General features: G+C 55.3%; 1 protein-coding gene and 1 long non-coding RNA gene across 3 annotated transcripts in view; one reads left to right on the top strand and one right to left on the bottom strand.

Moving 5' to 3' along the window:
* CECR2 (CECR2 histone acetyl-lysine reader) overlaps nucleotides 1–7,861 on the top strand; it is a gene marked incomplete at its 5' end in the record, with an annotated part of 159,155 nt that extends 151,294 nt beyond the window's left edge. Inside the window, 3 exons of one of the 2 annotated variants that reach the window (XM_081249323.1) lie at nucleotides 1,169–2,468; nucleotides 3,571–3,682; nucleotides 4,301–7,861. In XM_081249323.1, coding sequence (XP_081105449.1) covers nucleotides 1,169–2,468; nucleotides 3,571–3,682; nucleotides 4,301–4,306 — 1,418 coding nt within the window. In that variant the 3' untranslated portion in view covers nucleotides 4,307–7,861. Of the gene's footprint in view, nucleotides 1–1,165; nucleotides 2,469–3,570; nucleotides 3,683–4,300 lie in introns of both variants that reach the window. The other variant, XM_081249322.1, reaches the window with a different exon arrangement.
* Nucleotides 7,862–9,384: 1,523 nt separating this feature from the next.
* LOC308625384 lies at nucleotides 9,385–11,797 on the bottom strand. The gene is made up of 3 exons (XR_014017092.1): nucleotides 11,619–11,797; nucleotides 11,114–11,173; nucleotides 9,385–10,905 (listed from the first exon to the last, which is right to left on the bottom strand). It is a non-coding gene; the product is annotated as an uncharacterized lncRNA (long non-coding RNA).
* Between the last annotated feature and the right edge of the window lie 8,995 nt (nucleotides 11,798–20,792).

The following is a 20,792-nucleotide window of genomic DNA, read 5'->3' as shown; positions in this document are numbered from 1 at the left end:
TGTAGTTTGGATTTGCATTTCTCTAATGATTAGTGATGATGAGCATCTTTTCATGTGCCTGTTGACCATCTGTATGTCTTCATTGGAGAAATGTCTATTTATGTCTTGTACCCATTTTTTGATTGGTTTGTCTTGATGTTGAGTTGTATGAGCTGTTTGTATATTTGGAAATTGGGCCCTTGTTGGTCGCATAATTTGCAAGTATTTTCTCCCAATCCATAGGTTGTCTTTTCGTTTTGTTTATGGTTTCCTTTGCTGTACAAAAGTTTGTAAGTTTCATTAGGTCCCACTTGTTTATTGTTTGTTTTTGTGTGCGATGTTGCCGTGTTTTATGTTGACTGAATGATGAAAAGTGCACATTTTCATTATCATTGTATAGCTTGTACCTTTGATCTTTAAAGCCAGCGTTAGTTCATCAGGAGCCTGCGATCCTAGTTGATCTTAAAAGTCATGAATTCTTGATCTTGTCCTTAAGCTGTCACCAGAATCGTACTGTGACCACCTCTGGGCAACTCTGCCCTACCTCAGAGATCATAATAATAAGACGTGTTTATGGCTAAACACAACAACAAGGGAAAGAATTTGTAATTAAGCCTTTGAGTCTAGTAAGTTAGTCTGATTGTTATTCAATTTCTGTAATGTGCCGAAGATGCCTTCTGAGTGTTAACACCCTTGGCATCTTGTTTTCAAGATGTCCAGACAAGATGTGTACTTTCATTCAGCAAATACTGATTGAGCCCCGTTTTGTGTGAATGACTGTGTGTGTGGTGGGGAACAGAACCTAGCCCCTACTCCCTTGCAGCTGGTGTCCTGATGGCAGAGGTTGGGTTCCGGCATTCCTGGTGTCCTTGTGCCGGGTCCCTCTTTCTCACTGTCAAGGTACAGCCTCCCAACCAGGCCTGCAGTTCCAGCGCCAGTGCACCCTCCGTCCTGTTTCACACACATGTCCTTGGAGTCGGGCACACGGATCGCACCCCCTTGCTAGTGCGGAAGGGATTGCGAGGCCTCTGGCAGACCTTGCAGGGGCTGCAGAGCCTTAGCCCTGGTCTGGGTTGGGGGAATCAGGGTGTCGCCACGGGGGCCCCATGTCCACATTGTCTGACTGCCCGTCGTATGCTGGGGTTTCAGCTCCCGAGGTGCAACTTTGTCTCCATTTTTCTTGCAGCAGATCCCTTGCCTGGGCTCGAGGAGAAACCAGCCAGTGTTGGTGCTTTGGAGGGGGCGTTCCTCAAGCAGCTACCTCACCCCGTGCCCCCGCTGCAGGCCGACTGTGCCAGGCGGAGCTCGCCCCAGGGAAGGGATTCGGATGGCCCAGAGCTTAGGCGCGAGTCCTCAGAGCCTGGAGACAGCTGCCCAGTGAGCGCAGGCAGGGGCACCTGGCTCTCGGGGAGCGGCTTCGCAGGCCCAGCCGCCCAGGGGTGCGCCCTAGCTGACCCGGGGGCGCTGCCTGAAAATGGACTGAGGGTGGAAGCCTCTCCGTGTGGGTCTGAGGGCAAGGGCAGGGCGCCACCGGAGGCCATGCCGCCTGCCGAGCCCGCCTGCCCCCCTCTGTACGCGCCTGGCCTGGAGTACCCCGGCTCCACCGCACAGTACCACGTCGGCCCAGGCCTGCAGGCTGTGGGCCCCGTGATGGGGGACAAGCCCTCAGCCCCGCACCCTCAGCCTTTTCCCCCTCGGGCGTTTCCGTCCCACGACCCTCATTCTGGAGTCTTCCCCCGGTACCGCCCCCATCAGGGAATGAGGTACCCCTACCAGCCGCCACCCCAGCCTTCGTACCATCACTACCCGCGGACTCCTTATTACTCGTGTCCACAGGGCTTTTCAGACTGGCAGAGACACCTCCCTGCCCCGGGAAGCCCGAGCGGGCCCCCGCCGGCTCAGCCTGCCCCTGCCAGGCCCCTCTTCCTCGACAAGAGCGCTGGGGCCGGGCTGCATGGCTGCGAGGCACTGAGCGCTGCCTTAACTTCCCCTGCGCGGGTGGACGCCGTGGTCGCCAAGACAGCTGACGGGCAGAATCCCGGCCCAGAGGAGAAGCAGGATGAGTCTATGGAGAGGCCAGAGAGTCCCAAAGAATTTTTAGATCTGGACAACCACAATGCAGCTACCAAGCGGCAGAGTTCACTGTCAGCCAGCGAGTATCTGTACGGAACGCCTCCTGCGCCGCTGAGCTCGGGGGTGGGCTTCGGTTCGTCTGCTTTCCCCCCGCACGGAGTGATGCTGCACGCGGGGCCTCCGTACCCGTCGCAGAGGCCGGCCGGGCATTTCCAGCCCAGGGCTTACTCCTCCCCCACGGCTGCTCACCCGCCTCACCGCCCAGTGGTGGCCCAGCCCAATGGCCTGTCCCCCGAGTGCCCCCTCTACCGCTACCCAGAAGAGGGCCTGGGCCGCTTCCAGGCTGTGATGATGGAGCAGATGGGCCCTGGAAGTGGGGTGAGGGTGCCTCTCCAGGAGGTGTACAGGCCGCCCGGGTAAGGCTGCACAGAGTGCTGTTTTCTGGGGAGAAAAAGAGTAGGTGGTAGTTTTTACAAAGAAAGACGGCCTTGGGAACGAAGGTGGTGTGCGGGGTCTGGGCGTGGGAAGGGCGTGTGGGTCGTGGGTGCTGGGGACTTACTGGGAAGGCGCTAGCTTTGGAGTCCAGTCTTGTCTGTGGTGGCTTTTTCCCTCGTGAACGTGAATTGGCATTTAAGTGACGGTGCAGTTAGATTTTGGACACCTGATGGCCAGCGTTTGGGAGCTGTAGGCAGAGGCTCTTACCCGGGTGAAGGGGTCTCAGACCTGGGGTGGGCGGTCACAGGTGGTGTCCCGGGCTTACTCCTTGGCTCTCCTTTCTTCCTCTAACACTGAATGAAAAAACTAGGTTTATCCAGAACTAGGGCAAGTCACATGACTGTCCCCATGAGAATTCTAATAGACCCACCCAGGTAATCTGTCATCCAGGAAGTTTTCAAATCAAGTCTTGAAAAAGCCTCACCATAAAACCAGCATCCTCTACCTAAAGTACCCGAGTGCCCCTCCCAGGCCAGCCTCAGCCGACCTGAACACCTGTAGTGTTTCATGTCTTGTCTTTGTCCTCCCGGAGCACAGCCCCAGGCCGTTACCTCAGCTGGTCTGATGGAGGCCTTGTTTGATTTCTTCAGTTGTCCGCAGAGTGTCCTTGTAGCTCTGTTTCTTTTTGATTTTTTTCCCCATTCAGGATCCATTCGAGGTTCATGGATCTACGTTTGGTTGCTGTGCCTGCGTAGTCTCTTAATTTACAACATTGGCTTTGCTTTCTTTGTTTTTCAAAGACCGGAGGCCAGTTCTGCTGTCAGAGTGCCCCAGACCCTGGATTCTTCTCATTGTTTCCTCATGTTCAGAGTCACATTGAACACCTCTGTCAGGAGTCCTGCACAGGTGGTGTCGGGCGTCTCTCACCCGCCACACCTGGCAGCACCTGTGTCCGTGTCCAGTGTTGATCCCCTGGGTAGTCAAGGCAGGGTCTGTGTGAGACTTTTCACAATTAAAGGTTTTTTTCCTTTGCACCGAGTCTGTCTTTGCTCATTCTTAACCGTCCCTTACTTACGTCTCTAGGCTGCAGATGCACCCGGCCCAGTCCCGGCCCTTGTTCCCAAAGACGCCGGCGCCAGCCGCGGCGCAGGAGGGGCTGCCACTACATGAGCCCCCAACGCTTCCTCTCGATCAGGTCAGAGTGATGAAATGTCAGAGCTCTTCTTATTCTTCCAGGCAGCAGGAAGTAAGGACTTGAGTTTGTTGCCGTCGATGCAGGGACTGTCCCCCGGAAAGGGCTTTGTGTCCTGTGGGCGGCCGGGGAGGGCCCGGCCCAAGCACTCCAGCTGACGGGGCCTCGGAAGCAGCTTCCCTCCCGTACTGGCGAGTCCCTTTTTCCTATTCTTACGGCACCAGCTGTTTGGGGATTATTTAAAGTTCCTTTTCCCAGACTGGCTGCCAGCATTTCTTGGATACGATCCCTTGTCTGTTTTACCCTCCTCACCTACTTCATCTGGGAGAGGCTGGTCCACGGTGCTGGGCGCCGTGCCCGGAGCTGCCCGTGCGGGCTCTCTCCCCTGGCCCGACCCAGCTTCCCTGGAGGCAGGAGTCCTCGGCCGCTACAGGGCTGAGCTGTGAGTCGGGCATTCCAGGATTCGGAGCCCGCACTCTGGCAGAACTGGCTGACGGACCCAAATCAGGCTGTTTCCCCAGATGGAGAGGAATGCTTGTGCGTGTAGTTCCTCGGCTTAATTGTGTTAACAGTTAACACATGTTAATTTTGTTTAAATTGTCTTTATTTTGCTTCCCTCAGAGCTAGTCCAAGGAGGAGACAAGCCCCAGGAAAACAGAAAGCTGCATATGACGAGGGTGGAGAACGGGGAGGAGTGGGGCGCGGCTCCGCCCCCCTCTCCCATCATTGGCATCACTTCCTGCGTCCCAGAGCCTGGACGCCCCTTCTTACCGACGCACCTGCTCGCGAGGTCCTGGGCGAGAGTGGAGACCAGATGGGCTGGACTCTGGTGGCTTTTCCAGACCCTGAGACTCTGGTTCAGGGAAGATCATCCTGACCTGGGGGGGCGGTGCTGGTGGGCTGTCATGGCAGCTGCACTCAGGTATAAGTTTGGGGAAGGGACTACTTGTGTTGGATGTGTTTGGAGCTGGGTCCAGTTTACAGAGTTTTCATGTTGCCTTTAAGATGATTTCTGTCGTTGGTGGTGAATGTATTGTTCGTAAAGCCTGCAGGGCGGGTGGTGGAGGTGGAGTCTGGCCGGTGGGCCCGCAGCCCTGCTTACCCTCCTCTGTTTACAGCCCTGGCCCACTCACATTTGGGAGCTGGAGGAGAGGGCAGGCAAGGCCGCCGTGTTTCCTCTAACGGGCTCTTCCTGTCAGCCTGAGGGGCAGCCCCCTGGCCTGGCGCCCAGGTCCTGGTCCAGCACAGCAGCGCCCCTCCTGGTTGGCCAGCTGCCCCGCCAGGTAGTTGTAAACCAATATCAGGGGCATTTGCTCGTTAGAAGGTGAGGTGACCCGTCCCCGTCACAGCCCTGCCGGGACTGTGGTCTAGAAGACGCCACAAGCTTCCTGGCACGAATCACAGTTTGTGGCAGTGACTACTCAGGTTTGTATATGTTTAGTATCAATAAAGAAGCTGCACAGTTTTTAATAGGAAAATGTATTCTATAGATTTACAGCTTGAATTTAGGAATATTTCAGTATATATAGTTTTTATTCATTTTATGTGAATCATAGTAAAATAAGTCATGGTGATTTAAAATAGCTATCAAGAACAAGTTCTTGAAATCACTTGTCTGTCTGTGATAGGAAACAGTTTTACAGTATTAAGTTACTTTATTACAGTTTTAGAAGCCAACGACACTGGATTCTCCCTGTTTATTAGCATTCTTTGATTTTAGCTGAGATGCCACCAAAGTTAGGACTCATACATTTTAAACTTTTGAATATCCCACAAAGGAAAAAAGAAAAAAACAACAACTAAGGAAGATGCCCTCAAGTTACAGGTTTCTGTAAAGAATAGTGTATTTTTTAAGCATGCCTTTGGGATAGTAGAAAGGCTTCCATAAAACATTGGTTGGTTGATTTGCACTTGTTTCTTATAAATTCAACTGTGTGAGAGGCCAAGAGAACCTTGCCTCCAGTCCTAGCGTCCTTGATGAAGCTGGAATAAACCTGCGCTTTCAGTAGGAAAAGAAACAAGTTGGAAACATCCCTGTTGTCCACGTGGAACCCAGGCACCAGCTCCAAACACGTGGATGCTGACCTGCGGGGCTCATGAGGCTTGGGCAGGTTGAGCGCTGGGAACGCGGACGCCTCCCAGACACTCTGCACAGAAACGTGAATTTTTCCTTACCAGACTAAAATTTGGCGTGCTTTTAGATGGAGTGAGTTTGGGGGCTGTGTTCTTATTGGATCCTGGTTCTTGTTAGAACCCTGTCACTGGTGTGATGTGGTTCAGGGTGGGGAGGTCAGTGTCGCCCCTCGGGAAGGATGGAGTAGGGTTGCGGGCAGGTCCAGGTTGGCCCCCGAGCTGTGAAGGACCGTGCCCAGGACACTCTGCTTCCCCGTGTGTCTGTGCGCCAGCCGGGAGGGGAGACCGCAGCTTTGTGCAGCTGGTCTGGGCCCAGAGCCTTCTCCCTGCCGGCCTTGAAGCTGCTTTGGGTGCGAGGCTGTGGACACCCTTGCCTTGAGCCGAACCAGCCCGGGGCAGGGCCAGGAGGGACCATAGCGATTCTGCCCTCTCTTTCCGCCTGGGGGCCTCGGGGCCTCGGAGCCTCGGGTCGCCCTGTTCCCCCCGCCGCAGCCCCTCCCCCATCACCCGCTGCCCCAGGAGCTGTGGACAGGACAGGAGCCTCCCTTCTGGGTGAGTGGACACTGAGGGGGTGCGGAGGGAGTGGAGCCCCACGTGCTTACTGTGGTGAGCCTGCTGCATCCCTTGGCCGGTAGGGCCGTCCCCGGCCGGGCCCCTGCGCTCCTCCCAGCTGGAACGCGGCCTGGGAGGAGGTCCCAGGGGGGCCTTCCCCGGGACCACTGACGCCTGTCAGGGGCCGGGAGGACTTCACGTCCACCGCTGACCTTGGTTAGAAACTGTCTCCCCAGGACCCAGGGAAATAAAAGATCCAGAGAGAAAGGTAGAGCCTTTTGGAAGGTGTCTGGCCTGGGGTTTTTTTCCCCTCAGAGTCTGTCCATTTAAAATTAGCTCTTGGCTAAAGTTTATTACAGTAAAAACATAAGAAGACTAAGTAAGGACAGGCACAAAGGATCCTGTTCATAACACTTTTCTCATACCACCTTTTAAAAGTGAAACTAAAGCTGCTGCGCCCTCTCCCTTGCAGGGGGTAGGGGTAGGGGACACACTAGCCTGTTGTCAGCAGGACGCCCTACCTGGGGCCCCGGGTGCCTCTGAACAGGAAAATTTTCATGTTGCTTGAAAGCCTTCGGCCCTCAGCCAGCCTGGCCCACAGAGCCTGGCAGTGTTCTTGTGACTGGGCGTCCAGGTTTCTGTCGTGCGGGTTATCTGCTGGGTCATCACTTGTCTTAGTTCCTGCCGGGTCCGGGAGTGGGCTGCGTGCTGTCCAGGACAGCCAGCGTCACCTGGGCTGAGCTTTTTTCTCACTTTTTAAAGGAAGTTCCAATCTACAGCTACACACTGCTCTCAAGTCCTGGTTTGAAATTTCCCGTGAAACCCTAACCCAATCGCCGCGAGGCAGGGACCGTCACAGAACGGTGGCCTCCAGGGCGCTCAGAGTCCAGCTGAAGGACTGGGATGCCCACCTCAGACATTGGGTCGTGTGGGAGTTGGGGCTGTCGGGCCACGGCTGCCGGGGTGCAGGGTCCCTAGCCAGGGGCTGAGCCCGTGACTGGACTCTCCCAGGACACGGGCCTTCCCTGCCCTGCGTCCTCTCGTGTGAGGCTGGCTGCTCCTCGTGCCCACTGCTTCGCAGGCCCTCGCCGAGCAGTCCGTCAGCGGGCTGCCTGCTCACTGGTCTCTCCCTCCTTCTGCCCTGGGGCCTGATGGAGAAATGCCTCAAACCAGCTGACTGTCCTGTGGTTTTGAAAAGGGTAGGTGGGTTTGGGAGTGAGTTACTGAACGCTGCCCCCCTCCCCAGCTGGGGCTCATGCCCGGCTCCCCTGCTGCAGAAGCCTGCGAGCTTTCCTGGCCAGTACTGGAAAGGGGAATGCTATTTATTTTTATATTGTGTATATTTTGTCTGGTCTGCTGATTCCCTGTTTCACTGAGAGCCACACTTACCTCAGTAGTTAGTTCTATACTGTGTGTTGGATAATTTTTTAAAAACTTTTTAAAAAGCTTTTTGATCCTTGGAGGTCTGTAGATTTATTTCCATATGAACTGGTTATTTTGTATAAAGTACATTCTTAAAATAGCAAGGTGATATGTGTGAGTTGTGTGTGTCCTGTGTCACTTTCATCATCGGGGCAAGCTCCCCATCAGGACAGAGGTTTGAATTAGGCCCCACGGCTGTCACCTAAAAAGGCAGACCCATCTCAGCCCACATGGTCCCCGTGGGCCACGCATGGGGTGGGGACGGTTGGGGCCCCGCGCCGGTGACGGGGGCTCTGCAGAGAAGCTGAGCAGGAACGAAGCTGGCTGGTGGGTCCAGGCCGCGTCTGGGATAACACACTCTTCCCCGCCAGGCCTGTGGGCCCCGCCTTCTGCGCCCAGCCCGGGGCCACCCTCACCAGCCCAGGCGCTTGCACAGACAGTGCCTCACCCAAACCAGGCCCGCCCGTAAGTGAAGTGTGCACCGGGCGCCGGGGTCCCGGGCTTGGGGACTAGGCCGTGCTCTCCTCCCTCCCAATCTAGTTTTCCTTCCCAGTTCCTGGGGGCTGTTTGGGGGAGGGGGAGGAGAGATGAAGAGGAGCCGCCTATTATCAGTTAGCTGGAGTCTTAGGTCACAAAAATTCCTGGCCTGTTTTATCCTTGAAAGTAATACCTTTCAGTAGAAATGCTACCACAGATAGTCCCAGTTTCCAGATCTGTTCCCCCTCAGGTTTATCACTTTCTGGGCCATGACCTTCGTAACCTCCAGCTGTTTTTTTTTTTTTTTAAAGGTATTTTATTTATTTATTTATTTACTTATGGCTGCATTGGGTCTTTGGTGCTACACGCGGGCTTTCTCTAGTTGTGGCGAGCAGGGGCTGCTCTTCATTGCAGTGTGTGGGCTTCTCATCGCGGTGGCTTCTCTTGGTGGAGCACAGGCTCCAGGCTCACGGGCTTCAGTAGTTGTGGCTCGTGGGCTTAGCTGCTCCGCGGCATGTGGGATCTTCCCGGACCAGGGCTTGAACCCGTGTCGCCTGCATTGGCAGGCAGATTCTTAACCACTGCACCACCAGGGAAGTCCTTGTTTGTTGTCAGATTATCCCCATTGATATATTGGTATGTATTTTTGAGACTTCAGTCCTTGTCCTTTTTAAGAACTGTGTTCACAGTGCAGTCAGTCCCCCATACAAAACATTTTTCCTGTAAAATACTATGTCAATCACATTTTCTAGTTGAGTAGTTGCATTTCCATATGTTTTTTGAAACACAGAAAAATGAACTTTAAAGTGGAAGTTGTTAGTAAACCCTGAATTTGATGTGTTGCCTCGCTTGACTCTCAGTCCCCTCAGCCTGGGCGGGGCCGGGGGCAGGTGGCCAGGACCCTGGCCTGGCCCCCTGTGCCTCTTGATGTGTGGACCTGTGTGGGCTCGTAGGAATGCGTGTAAAGTTTGATTTCTAACGTCTGGATTCCCAACTGGAACCCCTCCTACTATGCCATGAGTTCCTTGCCAAAGGGAGGCCAGAAAGTTCTGACAGTTTTAGCCAGAGACGGACGTTTTAGTAGGAACTTAGCTCTTAGCTGAATGCCCTTAGCGTGTTTCCCAGATTTACCTCCTTGGGACCAAAACAAAGTGTCTTCCACTGGTCAGCTGTTTCAAAACCTGGTCCATCAGATTGCGTTAATCTATCCCTGTTTACAGAATCATTGTTTGACATTTATACTTGTTAAGCCCCAGGGGTACCATATGTGAGACCCGTGCTTAGAGCGTGAAAAGAAAGCTGGTGGGGAAGATTTAGGGAAAAGGAAGGAAGCCAGCCATGAGTGATCAATGCCGGTTAGTCTCAAAATTCTGACAGAACTTTCCATTTTGACATTTGGAAACATCCAGAGGGTCTTGTTAGACAGTAATGGCTTTTGTCTCTAAACCTATTCCTGTCATTGGGAGGAAAGATGTCTTAATTTTATAAACAAGTGGCACCTCCAGGGTGAGATTAACCCAGGGTCAGGCCCTTGGAGGCGACCTTCACCCTGAAACTTTGTGGAAAGGACTTTGGGAGAAATGCCTCTGGGCTGAGTGTCCAGGCTGCCGCAGCCCACCCTGTCCCCTCCCCCACCTGCATCCTGGAGATCTGTCTCCTGGCCTCATGGTTTTCCTTTGGGTTTTTAAAAGGGGAACATCGGTGCACCTGTTTTTGTTCCCCTTCTGCTACCAGGGTTCACTCCTTTAGTTTCCTTAGGTAATTCTAGCAAAAATCTTGGGTGAAAGATGGACGGTGAAATACTAGCCAAGGAGGCAGCTGGAAAGTCTCCAGATTTGGCTGTTGTTTTCTGAAGCACCACCCTCTCTGCATCCCTGATGTGGGTACCAGTTCAGGTGCCTTTGAGAAGTCTTCCAACTTGGAAAAGCACTGCCCGCTCCTGGCTGCTTGGGTCTGAACCTCGTTCCGGACAGCAAGTGGCCAGACGGCGGAGCTGTTTTGGCCAGTTAAGGCTGGCTGTTATTTTTTAGAGCCTTGCAGTTGGTTCCTTGGAGCGTGTCCACAGCTTTTGCTTTGAGGAGGAACTGAGTCGGCAGGAGGAAGGCAAGGACATGGCCCAGCCCCAGGAACTAAGATGAAAACAGACTAACTCGCAGTCACCCTCTCAGTAAGTATTTATTAAATCCTTTCTGTGTGCCTGGCGCTCGTGTACTAACTAACAAGACAGAAGGAAAAATACGGCTTTGTCTGCAGACTTCACAGTAAAGGGAGAAAAACAGGGCAGAAAGGCTGGACGAGAGCAACATCTGAGCAGAACGTGGTGCTGAGCTGCCTCGGTGGGTGGGGAGAGATGCTGGCGCAGGGTTTCAGGTCCTCTCGGGCCGGTTCCGTTCGGCCTCCTCTGAGCCCCGTTCTGGCTGGAGCCCCTCCTCCCCTGTCACCCCGCTCTGCTCCCGGCCAGCCCGAACTGCTGTGACGGTGACACAGTGCAGAAAACAGATCCCCAAGGCGCAGGGCTGGAGCTGGCCTCGGGAGGAGTCCTGTGTGTCCTGTGGCCCAGGGAGGGGGCTCCATGTGGCTCTGGGCGGCAGCACCGCCTGGGGCTTTGTTAGAAGTGCGGATTCCGGCTTCCTGTCCCAGACCTGAGGAATCACAGCGAGCTGGGCCTCAGCGCCTGTGGGCCTGAGGCGGAGTGTGGAGAGTGCGTGTGCTTCAGGGCTGATGAGCCCTGCCCCGCCCTCCGGACACCTGCCCCGCCCCCGCGTCCCTGCCCCGCCCTCCGGACACCTGCCCTTGTTCGCCTGTCCCACCTTTGGCCGGTGGATGCTTCGGGGTCTAAACCCAGCAGACCTCCTGTCCAGTCACCTCTGCCGTCCATCCGTTTACTCCCCATGGCGTCTCCCGCCGCTGCTGCTGTGATTGGTTCAGCAAATTTTAGTGATCTTATGTTGGGCTTTGCAATGCCCTAGACCAATGGTTGCCATTCTAGGCCACCCATTAGGGGTTTAAAAACCTGGGCTTTAAAAAAAATCAGATGCCTGGGCCCTCCCCACAGAGCTTTTCCCTGGTCTGGGGCGCAGCCTTGGCATCGGGGTTTTTCAGAGCTCTCCGGGTGACCTTTGTACCGTCAGCATTGCAAACCACTCTCCAGAACTTGCAGTTGCGGTGTGCACAGGAATCCTGTGAGGGCTCCTTAAGATCAGCCCCTGGACCCTGGGTTGGGGTGTCCCGAGGTCCCTGGGGCCGGACTGTCCTCGCTCCACCCCCCACCCCACCCCCGCAAGTCCTCTGACCACACCCATCTCCTCCCCTGGGTGCCCTCCCCATAAACGTTGCCCCAGTCTCCTCTCTTTACCTTCATCCCAACTCATCCCAGCTCTTCTCCTGGCATTTTCCTCCCGGCATCTGGCTCCCCCTTCCCTTCCTGGAGGCGGGGACTGAGCTGCTGCCTTGGCCGCACCCACTTCACAGCCCTCCGCTCCTCCTCCGTGGCCCCTGGCAGTGCATCAGCCCCTCCCGGAACGGCCCAGGCCTGTCCCACAGCCCCGTCTCACCCCACTCCCACCCCCTCTCCTCTGGACGCCTCCTCGAGACGACCAGACTTTTACCTGTAACCTCAGTTGTCACTGCAGCCGACTGGCACTTCCATCAATTCTGAGACGCTGACACCCTTTCCAGATTCCTGTTGGACTTTGACACCCATGTGTCCTGCTGCTGTTTTGTAATTTTTCGTTTGCCAGTGTTTTAAATTTTTCAATTAGTAAACAATTTGAAATTTTATTTCCAGACTTTATTTCCTACACCTTGTCTATTGTTTGCTTATAAAACTCTTTCTTCACAATTTTTCTGTAATTCACATTAATGTGGACACCTTCCTCCGCTCCCCAGTGCCCCCCCATTCATGTTTAAATGTAATTTTCGGCCTTCATTACTCACCTCTTTGTTTTGCTTCTTATTGTAAAATACGCATAAATCTTACCGTTTTAACCCTTGGTAAGTGCATGCTGCAGTTGCACTGAGCATGCTCACATCATCATGCAACCACTAGGCCACCCGGACGTTTTTTATCCCAAACTGAAACTCTGTCCCCATTGAACACTAACCCCCCCGCCCTTGGTAACCACTTTTACTGCTCTGTGTCTGTGATCTTGACTGGTCCAGTTTCCTTGGATAAGTGGGATCGTGCAGCATCTGTGCTTCTGTGTCTGGCTTATTTCACTGCACGCGGTGCCCTCACGGGGCATCCGTGTCATAGCGGGTGTCAGAAACCCCGTCCTTCTCAGTCCAAGTGACACTCCACTGTGTGAATGGACGACATTGTGTTTATGCACCACCCGTCGATGGGTGTTTGGGTTGTTCCCCTTTCTTGCTACTGTGAATAATGCTGCCGTGAACATGGGTGCACAGTTACGTGTCCGAGACTCTGCTTTCAAATCTGGGTGCACACCCAGGGGTGAAATTGCTGGGTCATAAGGTAACTCAGGTTTTAACTTCTTGCGGGGCTGCCATCCTGTTTCCCACGGATGCGGCACCACTTGACGTTCCCACCCTCAGGGCGCCAGGCCCAGCCAGCAGCTCCGGCTCTGTGTGTAGCACCCTAGCTGGTGTGCGATGGTGTCTCTTCTGTGGCGATGCTGTAGACTCATCCCAACAGCCAGGCTTTTCTCTCTGCCCCGTGTCCTCACCGCCGCAGCCCTCCTGATGCCCCTCCTGCTGGTTGCGGGTTCACACGTGGCATCTGGCCACGCTGCTGCTTCACGGAAAGCATCACATCCCTTCCCTCCCACTGCAGGTTCCACTTCTGCATCTTCCTGGGTTATCGTAATGTCCTTGGCCTGTGCCCTCTGGGCCCAACTTCACACCCTGTGTCAGCATCCACTGCCACCAGGAAAGGGAGGGACAGTATCATTTAAGTGGACGCCTCGTATGTGCCAGGTGCTGTGCCAGGTTCTCTGCGTTGGAGTATGTCTCATAGTTGAGGAAACAGGCACAGAGAAGTTAAGTAACTTGCTTAAGGTCACACAGCTAGTGAGTGGTAAACAGGAGGAGATCATACAGCTCAAAAGCAGCCTGACTGCAAAGCCCACTCTGCCCCGCTGCCCTGCGTGGTCCTCAGCAAGGCTGTGACGTGGAGACGAAACGCACTGAGTGAGATCACTTGGCTAAAGCGGGGGGTGCTGACTTGGGCAACAAGGTCCCCTGCGTCCGGACCCGCAGCCTGACTGCTCGGTAAGCTGGTCTTTAAGACCATCACATTCCTCCTTAAAGTTCCCCAGCCCCTGAGCTAGAAGAATCCTTAGGGCAGCACTGAGTTCCCAGTTCAGCTGTGATGTTCTTGAAAGTGCAGGGACCTTGCAAACCAGCCTGCAGCGCCCTCTCCCCTAAATGGACAGAAGGTATCCGTGCGGAGAGGCCAGCACAGCGCCGAAACAGGTCTGCAGGCCGGAGCTTCTTGTCCTCCGCCCTGACCTCCAGGCCCCTGGGGAGGTGGGGCTGCCCATCCCCGAGTAGTAGCCTCTGGGGCTTCGTTCAAGCCCACCTGTTGGGAGAAACAGGAGAGGAGATGGCTCGGGGTGAAGGGGCTGCTGTAGGCAAGCGGGGGTCTTGCAAAGCAGTCGTCCCGCAGCGGGTGGGGATCTGTCCTCCATCGAGGGAGCAGAGAGGCAGAAGCTCTGGCTGAAGGTGGGTGCCTGTCCATGTCGAGCTTAGAGTGAGGAGGAAAGGAGCCGCTTCTGGCAAACAGGAGGCTGCGGCACGGCCTCGTCTCCTTTGCTGCACTGGCACTGTATGCGCGCGGAAGTGCAGTGCCCTGCGGGCTGCGGCGTTGGGCTCCAATCCTGGAGGCCTGGAGTGGGTGGTCAGGGCCCTGCATGCTTGGGGAGCCAAGGGCTGGGGGAGGGGGCACAGGATGGGGCTCGGGCCACTCCCCAAGACCAAGCATCTGGATGGGATGCCAGCCGCGGACTCTGGCTGGAGCCCTGGGCTGGGCCTGTACCTGGGCATCAGGTGGGCCCACAGAGGCCACGGTTGGAGTGGCTGAAAGGGCCGATGCGGGGAGCAGAGGCCCAAAGGACCTCCGTCCCATCAGGGGGGACAGTGAATGCGGGGCTCCAGGGTGGCAGGGTGCGGGGGTGCAATAAGGCAGACCCCGGGCAGGGGCAGGGTCCTGCGAGCAGCACGTTGGGCGCCATGCGGAGGCCGGGAGCTGGCATCTGGGCAGCATTTCTACCCGTAAAGAGGGGCTTGTTTCCCCCCAGCCTACTGTGGACCAGTAATTTTGTGAAATACAGTAAAAATGGATTGCTAGAAAAATAGAATTAAAAAAACAAAAGCATACATCCTTATTGATAGATTCTAAAACATGAAGTTACTCAAGTTGCCATAAAGGTTTCTCATCACTGACCCAGTTTCTCTTCGAGTCCCAGCCCAGCACGTGAGTGGCCCTATTTTTCGGAGGAAGCGTGAAGGCAAAGACTGCTTGGCTTTGGGGACAGGAGGGAGAGGCCGCCGGGGGCTGGGGGGTTGGGTGTTGAGTGGCAGGGAATGACCAGAAGGTGGGGAGGATGCTGACGGGGGAGCCGGGCAGCTCAGACAGGCGGTATGTGGAGGGAGGGGTGTCCTGGTGCACTGGGATCCAGCGACACAGGTCCCAGGAGGCTGGGGGGCCTCGCAAGTCAAAGGGGTGAAAGATTCTCGTGAGGGAGGTGCCCACACCCGGGCGGCCTGGGCCCTGCAGTGCACACTGAGCCCCTGGGTCAGGTAGCACAGTGCCTCAGGCCTGCTTTCTGGAAGAATTGCCCTTGCCTGGGGCGTTGGGGGGGCGCTGCTCTTCTCAGCTGAGTCCCCCCTGCACATGGCAGGCACCCAGCAAGCTCTGGCAGAGCGGCAGTCACTCGGGCCTCAGTCGCCCTGGGCTGAGCATCTGTGGGATGTGACTCCAGGGCAGCCCTGGCTGCCAGTTTTCTTTCTGCTGACTGTTGACAAGCCATTCACCACCCACAAACCTTGCCTTCACGGCTCGAGGGAGATGCCAGGCCGTAGCGCCTGGCATGTGGCTGGGGACATGGGCCCGTCGTCTGGTGGAGGAGCACCTGCGACTCCACTGGCCCTGGGATCGGGGTGCCCTTGGTTTTTCTGGCTGCTTCTATGTACCTCTGTTCCAGTGGCCAGTGAACCACAATTTATAAACGAGTAATTTAGTTTCACAAACAGCAGGGGATACGACTGCAAGATTCTCAATTATGTGAGTGTCTGGATTCCGACAGAGTAAGCGTTTTCCATGGGGCCCGTTGTTTCCTGCAGCTGGAATGAAACACGTCCTCTCCACAGCTTAGCAAGTGTCTGGAAGAACAGCCGGGACACTAATCTCCTGGCCTTCGGGCTCCTAAGGCTCCAGTCCTGGCGCCGGCCACCTCCTCTCCCCACCTCCAGGCCCGGGCCTGCGGTTGGCAGATGCTCAGTCCCTTTGCTGGTGTCGGGGATGATGAAGGCCCTTGGGCAGGAGCCCTGCAAACCAGTGCTAATAACCTCATTCACTGACGGGGTCCTGGGGGCAGGGATCCGAGCATTGCCGCCGCCCACCCCCCCCCACGCCCGCCGCCAGTCTCTTCCAGCCCTGTTCCTCCCACAGACCCAGTTGCCCACGTTGCCAGCCCTCACACCCGGTGCCTGCAGCCTCCCTGTCCTGGCTCTGACCTGCGCACCCCCGCCCACCTTCCCCTGCGGCCTGGATCCTCTCTGTCCGCTCTCACCTCTGACCTTCGCCATCTGCTCTCCACGCAGCGGCCGGTGGTCCCGTCACCTTGAGACTCAGTGCTCTCCAGTGGACTCTTCTTTCAGAAGAAAAGCCAAAGGCAAGAGGCCTCAGGAGGTCCGGCCTCGGCCCCGCCACCTCCGTGACTCGGTGTCCCTGCTCGCAGGGACGGCACCTGCTGCCCCGCTGGATGCTCTTCCCGGACACCCGCAGCCCTCGCCCTCACGCCCTCTGGGGCCTCAGGTCGCCTTTTCCCCGTCCCGGAGTCTCTGTCCGCCTTCCCTGCTGCGTCTTTCCGGGCAGAGGCAGGTCACTGGCTGTCCCCCAGGATTTGCTTCGGTTACCGCCTGTCTCCTCCTCCACGTGTGGATCCTGATACCAGCGTTCTCGCCTGGACCTGGGGCACCCAGTGCCTGGCGCTCAGTCCATTTTTCTTGAACGGGTCAGTACACACCACGAGAGACGCTGATCTCTCTTCTTCCCCAAAACAAAATCGCTGGAGACACTTGAGCCGTGTCGGCTGCCCGGGAGCGAGGACGGGCCCTCCAGACGCCGGGACTCCCCCTCCCAGCGCCGGCATCCTCACCCCCTTTCTTCTGACCTTTTGATCCCAAGGCCCAAGAGGTCCAGGAAGAGAGCGGACTGAGCACGTGGGCAGCTGGCGCGGGTTCCCAGGTGACCGACCTCCCCCTGCACTGGAGCTGCGGCCCTGGGGACTTCCCGACGATCTGCGACCAGGATTTGAGGTGAACGGCTTCCCTTCCCGGTCCCTAGGGAAAGCATCTGTCCCCCGGTGCCCGGGACGCCATGGAACTGGTAATTGTTGGCCCTGCATCTTCTCAGGCTGCAAAACTTAAGTCACAGTCTGTATGTTGCCACAGTTTCTGGCTTGTTTATCAAGGTCCACTCCTGAGAAAAACATCCTGTTATCCCCTCTCAGGTAATCTACCTCCAAGGATCTGCCTCTGCCTGAGACAGAGGGACTCTGCTAGGTTCGGAGGAGCCTTGTTTTTTTTCCATTTTCAGTCTCCCAAACTCCAGGAAGAGGGACCTCACGATGTATATAGTGTGACTTTCTTTCCTTTTGGCCACAATCAGATCATCTCAAGCTCTAACCCTGGTTCTCTTCCTTATCAGAAGCGTGTGTTCTTATTGTGGATTGTGCCTCTCATTTACCAAACGCAGAACCTCTTTATCCTCACAAACCCTGGAGTGAGGCCAGCCTCACCTGGGGGACTGGGGGTGAGGGATCAGAGGCAGGTGACTGCTTGAAGCAAACAGCACGGCCAGGATTCACACTCAGTCCTGACCTTAAGCTGGAAATAAAACTGCTTGAAAAATCATTTGAAAGCTTTTACACATGGTTCCAGGGTGGGGACCAGCCAGAGAGCCCGGAGGCAGCCCTGAAGGAGCTGAACCCTGTGGGTGCGGAGCTGGCCTCCCTCCCAGAAGCCCCCACTCGGCCTCCTGTCTCCCTGTGGGGCTGGGGGAGGTGCTTCTGCCCGGCAGGGTTGGTTGGGCTGGGAGGCCGAGGCGAGGGGCCTCTGAATACCTGTGGGGCAGGGGCCGAGGAGTGGCCTCTCCTGCCCGTTCCCCACTCCGTCCTGCCCTCCGTCCCCTGACTCCATCCTGGCTGTGCGGCCAGCCTCCCCCACTGTGCCCACCCCCGACCCCGGGCCTAGTGTCACAGCAACGCTTATCAATGGAGGCGTGCCAGGGCTCCTAGGGGTGACCCGTGTGTTCCCCATCGACTTGGCCGAGGCTCGGCTACAGAACCAGCGTGGACAGGAAATCTACAAAGGAACGTATGTTGGGGGCCGGGGGTGCGTCGGGGTGCGGGGCCCAGCAGGCCTGGGCAGGGTGGGGTGGCTGCCTGCTCACCCTGACCTTGCTGGCCTCCGCCTCCACGGCAGCGGGCTGCCTGGGAAAACAGCTCGGGGGGAGGGCTTCCTGTGTGCGAGCCGAGGCGGGCTCCTCAGGGCCCAGGTTGGCACAGACTTGGGGGACTTGACCTTGCTTCTGCGAGGGGAGCGGGAACACATTTGCATGTGGTGAGGCGCGGGGGCCCCGTCCTGGCACCACTGTGTGTGGCGGTGGAGGCCAGTGAGCCTCACCTTCTCTGCTCCCCCTGCCCCAGAGCCTGGACGGCTGCAGAGGGAGGGGCTCCTCCCCGGCGCCAGCCCCCGCAGTGTCCCCAGCCAGGGCCGCACACCGTGGCTGTCGAGCCTTGTGAGACGGACACGAGGCTGGATTGAGAGGGGCTGACGCGCCAGTGGCCCCGAGCGTAAAGGCGAAGCCCTGGGACCCACACGGCTGCCAGCCCTGCCCCGTAGGACCTCGTGATCAGGCTGAATTTGGGGAACTGGTCACTTGTCGGGGGGCGGGTGGCACGAACAAGACACAGGTGACTCGTGGGAAGTGCACGAAGGAGCCATTGGGCACACGCGGTCCCAGCGGGGCAGCGGAAAAGGGTGTTTCTGTGAAATAGGCAGAGGAGCCCCCCGACTCCCAGGGGCCCCACTCATCCCGGAAGCTCACTGGCTGGGGGAGGGGGTCCCTATGGCTGCAGACGCCCCACCCTCATGGTTTCCTTCCAGGAGCTGCGGTGAACCTGACCGCGGTCACCCCAGAGAAGGCCATCAAGCTGGCGGCCAATGACTTCCTGCAGCAGCTCCTGGAGGATGGGTGCATCACGCTCTTTTCTGGAAGGTGGCAGGAACGGGTGGCGACCGCGCGTTGGCTCACCTGTCAGCAAGTGTGTACATGTGCATAGGTGGCTGAGCGCTGGTGTGGTTTGGCAGATGGAAAGTGATTTGTAATCTGGAAAGACAGGCCGTATAGAATCTATATGCTCCGTCATCAACCAGCAGACTAATTTTTTTAAAATACATTTATTTATTTATTTTTGGCTGCATTGGGTCTTCGTTGCTGCATGTGGGCTTTCTCTAGTTGCGGGGAGCAGGGGCTGCTCTTTGTTGTGGTGCGCGGGCTACTCTTTGTCGCGGTGCGCGGGCTTCACAGACAAATTCTTTTTTCAGTCTTATTGAGGGCAACTGATGTTCAGTGCTGGGTACCTTTAAGGTGTTCAGCCTGACGACCTGACATCCATATACTGCAAAATAATGTTAGTTAACACCCATCCGCTCACAGAGTTAACAAAAATGTTTTTTTAAAGAGTTCTTTTATTTTCTAAAATATTTATTTATTTTTTTGCGCCAGGTCTTAGTTGCAGCACGCCGGCTCCTTAGTTGTAGCTTGCATGTGGGCTCTAGTTCCCTGAGCAGGGATCAAACCCGGGCCCCCTGCATTGGCAGCGCAGTCTTAGCCACTGGACCACCAAGGAAGTCCCCTTTTGTTTTTTACAAGGATGTGTTTCTTGTGATGAGAACTCCTGGGATCTGCTCTCTTAGCAAACCCTCACATACACAGCGGTGTCGTTCACTACAGTCACCATTCTGTGCATCACGTCCCCAGGACACACTGACCTTGTACCTGCAGCTCTGCACCGTTTCACCCAGTTCACTCAGTCCCCATCTTCTGCCTCTGGGAACCGCAAATCCCATCTCTTCTTCTATGAGTTTGCATTTTTATAGATTCCACGCATGAGTGAGATCATATAGTATTTGTCTCTTTCTGTGTGATTTATCTCACTTGGTGTAATGCCCTCAAGGTCCATCCAAGTTGTCGCACATGACAGGAATTCCTTCTTTTTTTTAAATGGCTGAGTAGTATTCCATTGTATGTAATAAATAAATAGATAGACACCACGTCTTCTTTATTCATTCGTCCATCCATGGACACTTTGGTTGCTGCCACGTCTTGGCTGCTGTAAATAATGCTGCTATGAACGCAGGGGTGCGTAAGTCTTTTTGAATTACTGTTTTTGTTTTCTTTGGGCAAATACCCAACTTAAACTCCCACCAACAGTGCACGAGGGCTCCCTTTTCTCCACGTTCTCACCAGTTTTTGTTATTTGTTGTCTTTGGTGATGGCCAGTCTAATAGGTGTGAGGTGATATAGCTTAGAGGTTTTGATTTGCATTTCCCTGATGATTAATTACACTGAGCATTTTTTCATGTATCTGTTGGCCATTTGAATATCTTCTTCAGAAAATGTCCATTCAGGTCCTTTGCCCACTTTTAAATTGGATTATTGGGGTGTTTTTTGGCTATTGAGTTGTATGAGTTCTTTGTATGTTTTGGATATTAGCCCCTTATCAGGTATATGTTTGCAATTATTTCCCCCCGATTCAGTAGGCTGCCTTTTCATTTTGTTGACGGTTTCCATTGCTGTGCAGAAGCTTTTTAGTTTGTTTATTTTTGCTTTTTTTGCTTGTGCTTTAGGTGACCAATGTCAAGGAACCTCTCCCGCTGTTGGGAGTTTTACGACCTCAGGTCTTACGTGTAAGTCCTTAATCCATCTGGATAGTTTTGTGAGTGGTTTCAGACGGAGGTCTAGTTCCCTTCTTTTACCTGTGAATATCCCGTTTTCCCAGCACCACTCCGTGAAGAGGCCGTCACTTCTCCATAGAGTATTCCTGGCTTCCCTGTCAAACACTAGTTGCCCATATATGCAGGGGTTTATTTCTGGGCTCTGGATTCTGTTCCATCTTTCTGTGTCTGTTTTCATGCTGATGAATTGAAACAGATCAACTGCAGACACTTTGTAATTTTCTCTGTGCTTCCTGTTGCCCCAGTGATAGTTCTTGGGGGATCAGGAAGGAAGCAGTCCTGCAATGGGTTATTTCATGTTCCTGGTCTCAGCCTCCCTGGCAAC

The sequence above is a fragment of the Mesoplodon bidens genome (genome assembly GCF_964165515.1).
Source record: "Mesoplodon bidens genome assembly, chromosome: 11".
NCBI lineage: Eukaryota > Metazoa > Chordata > Mammalia > Artiodactyla > Ziphiidae > Mesoplodon > Mesoplodon bidens.
This window is presented reverse-complemented; position numbering and strand designations above follow the sequence as displayed.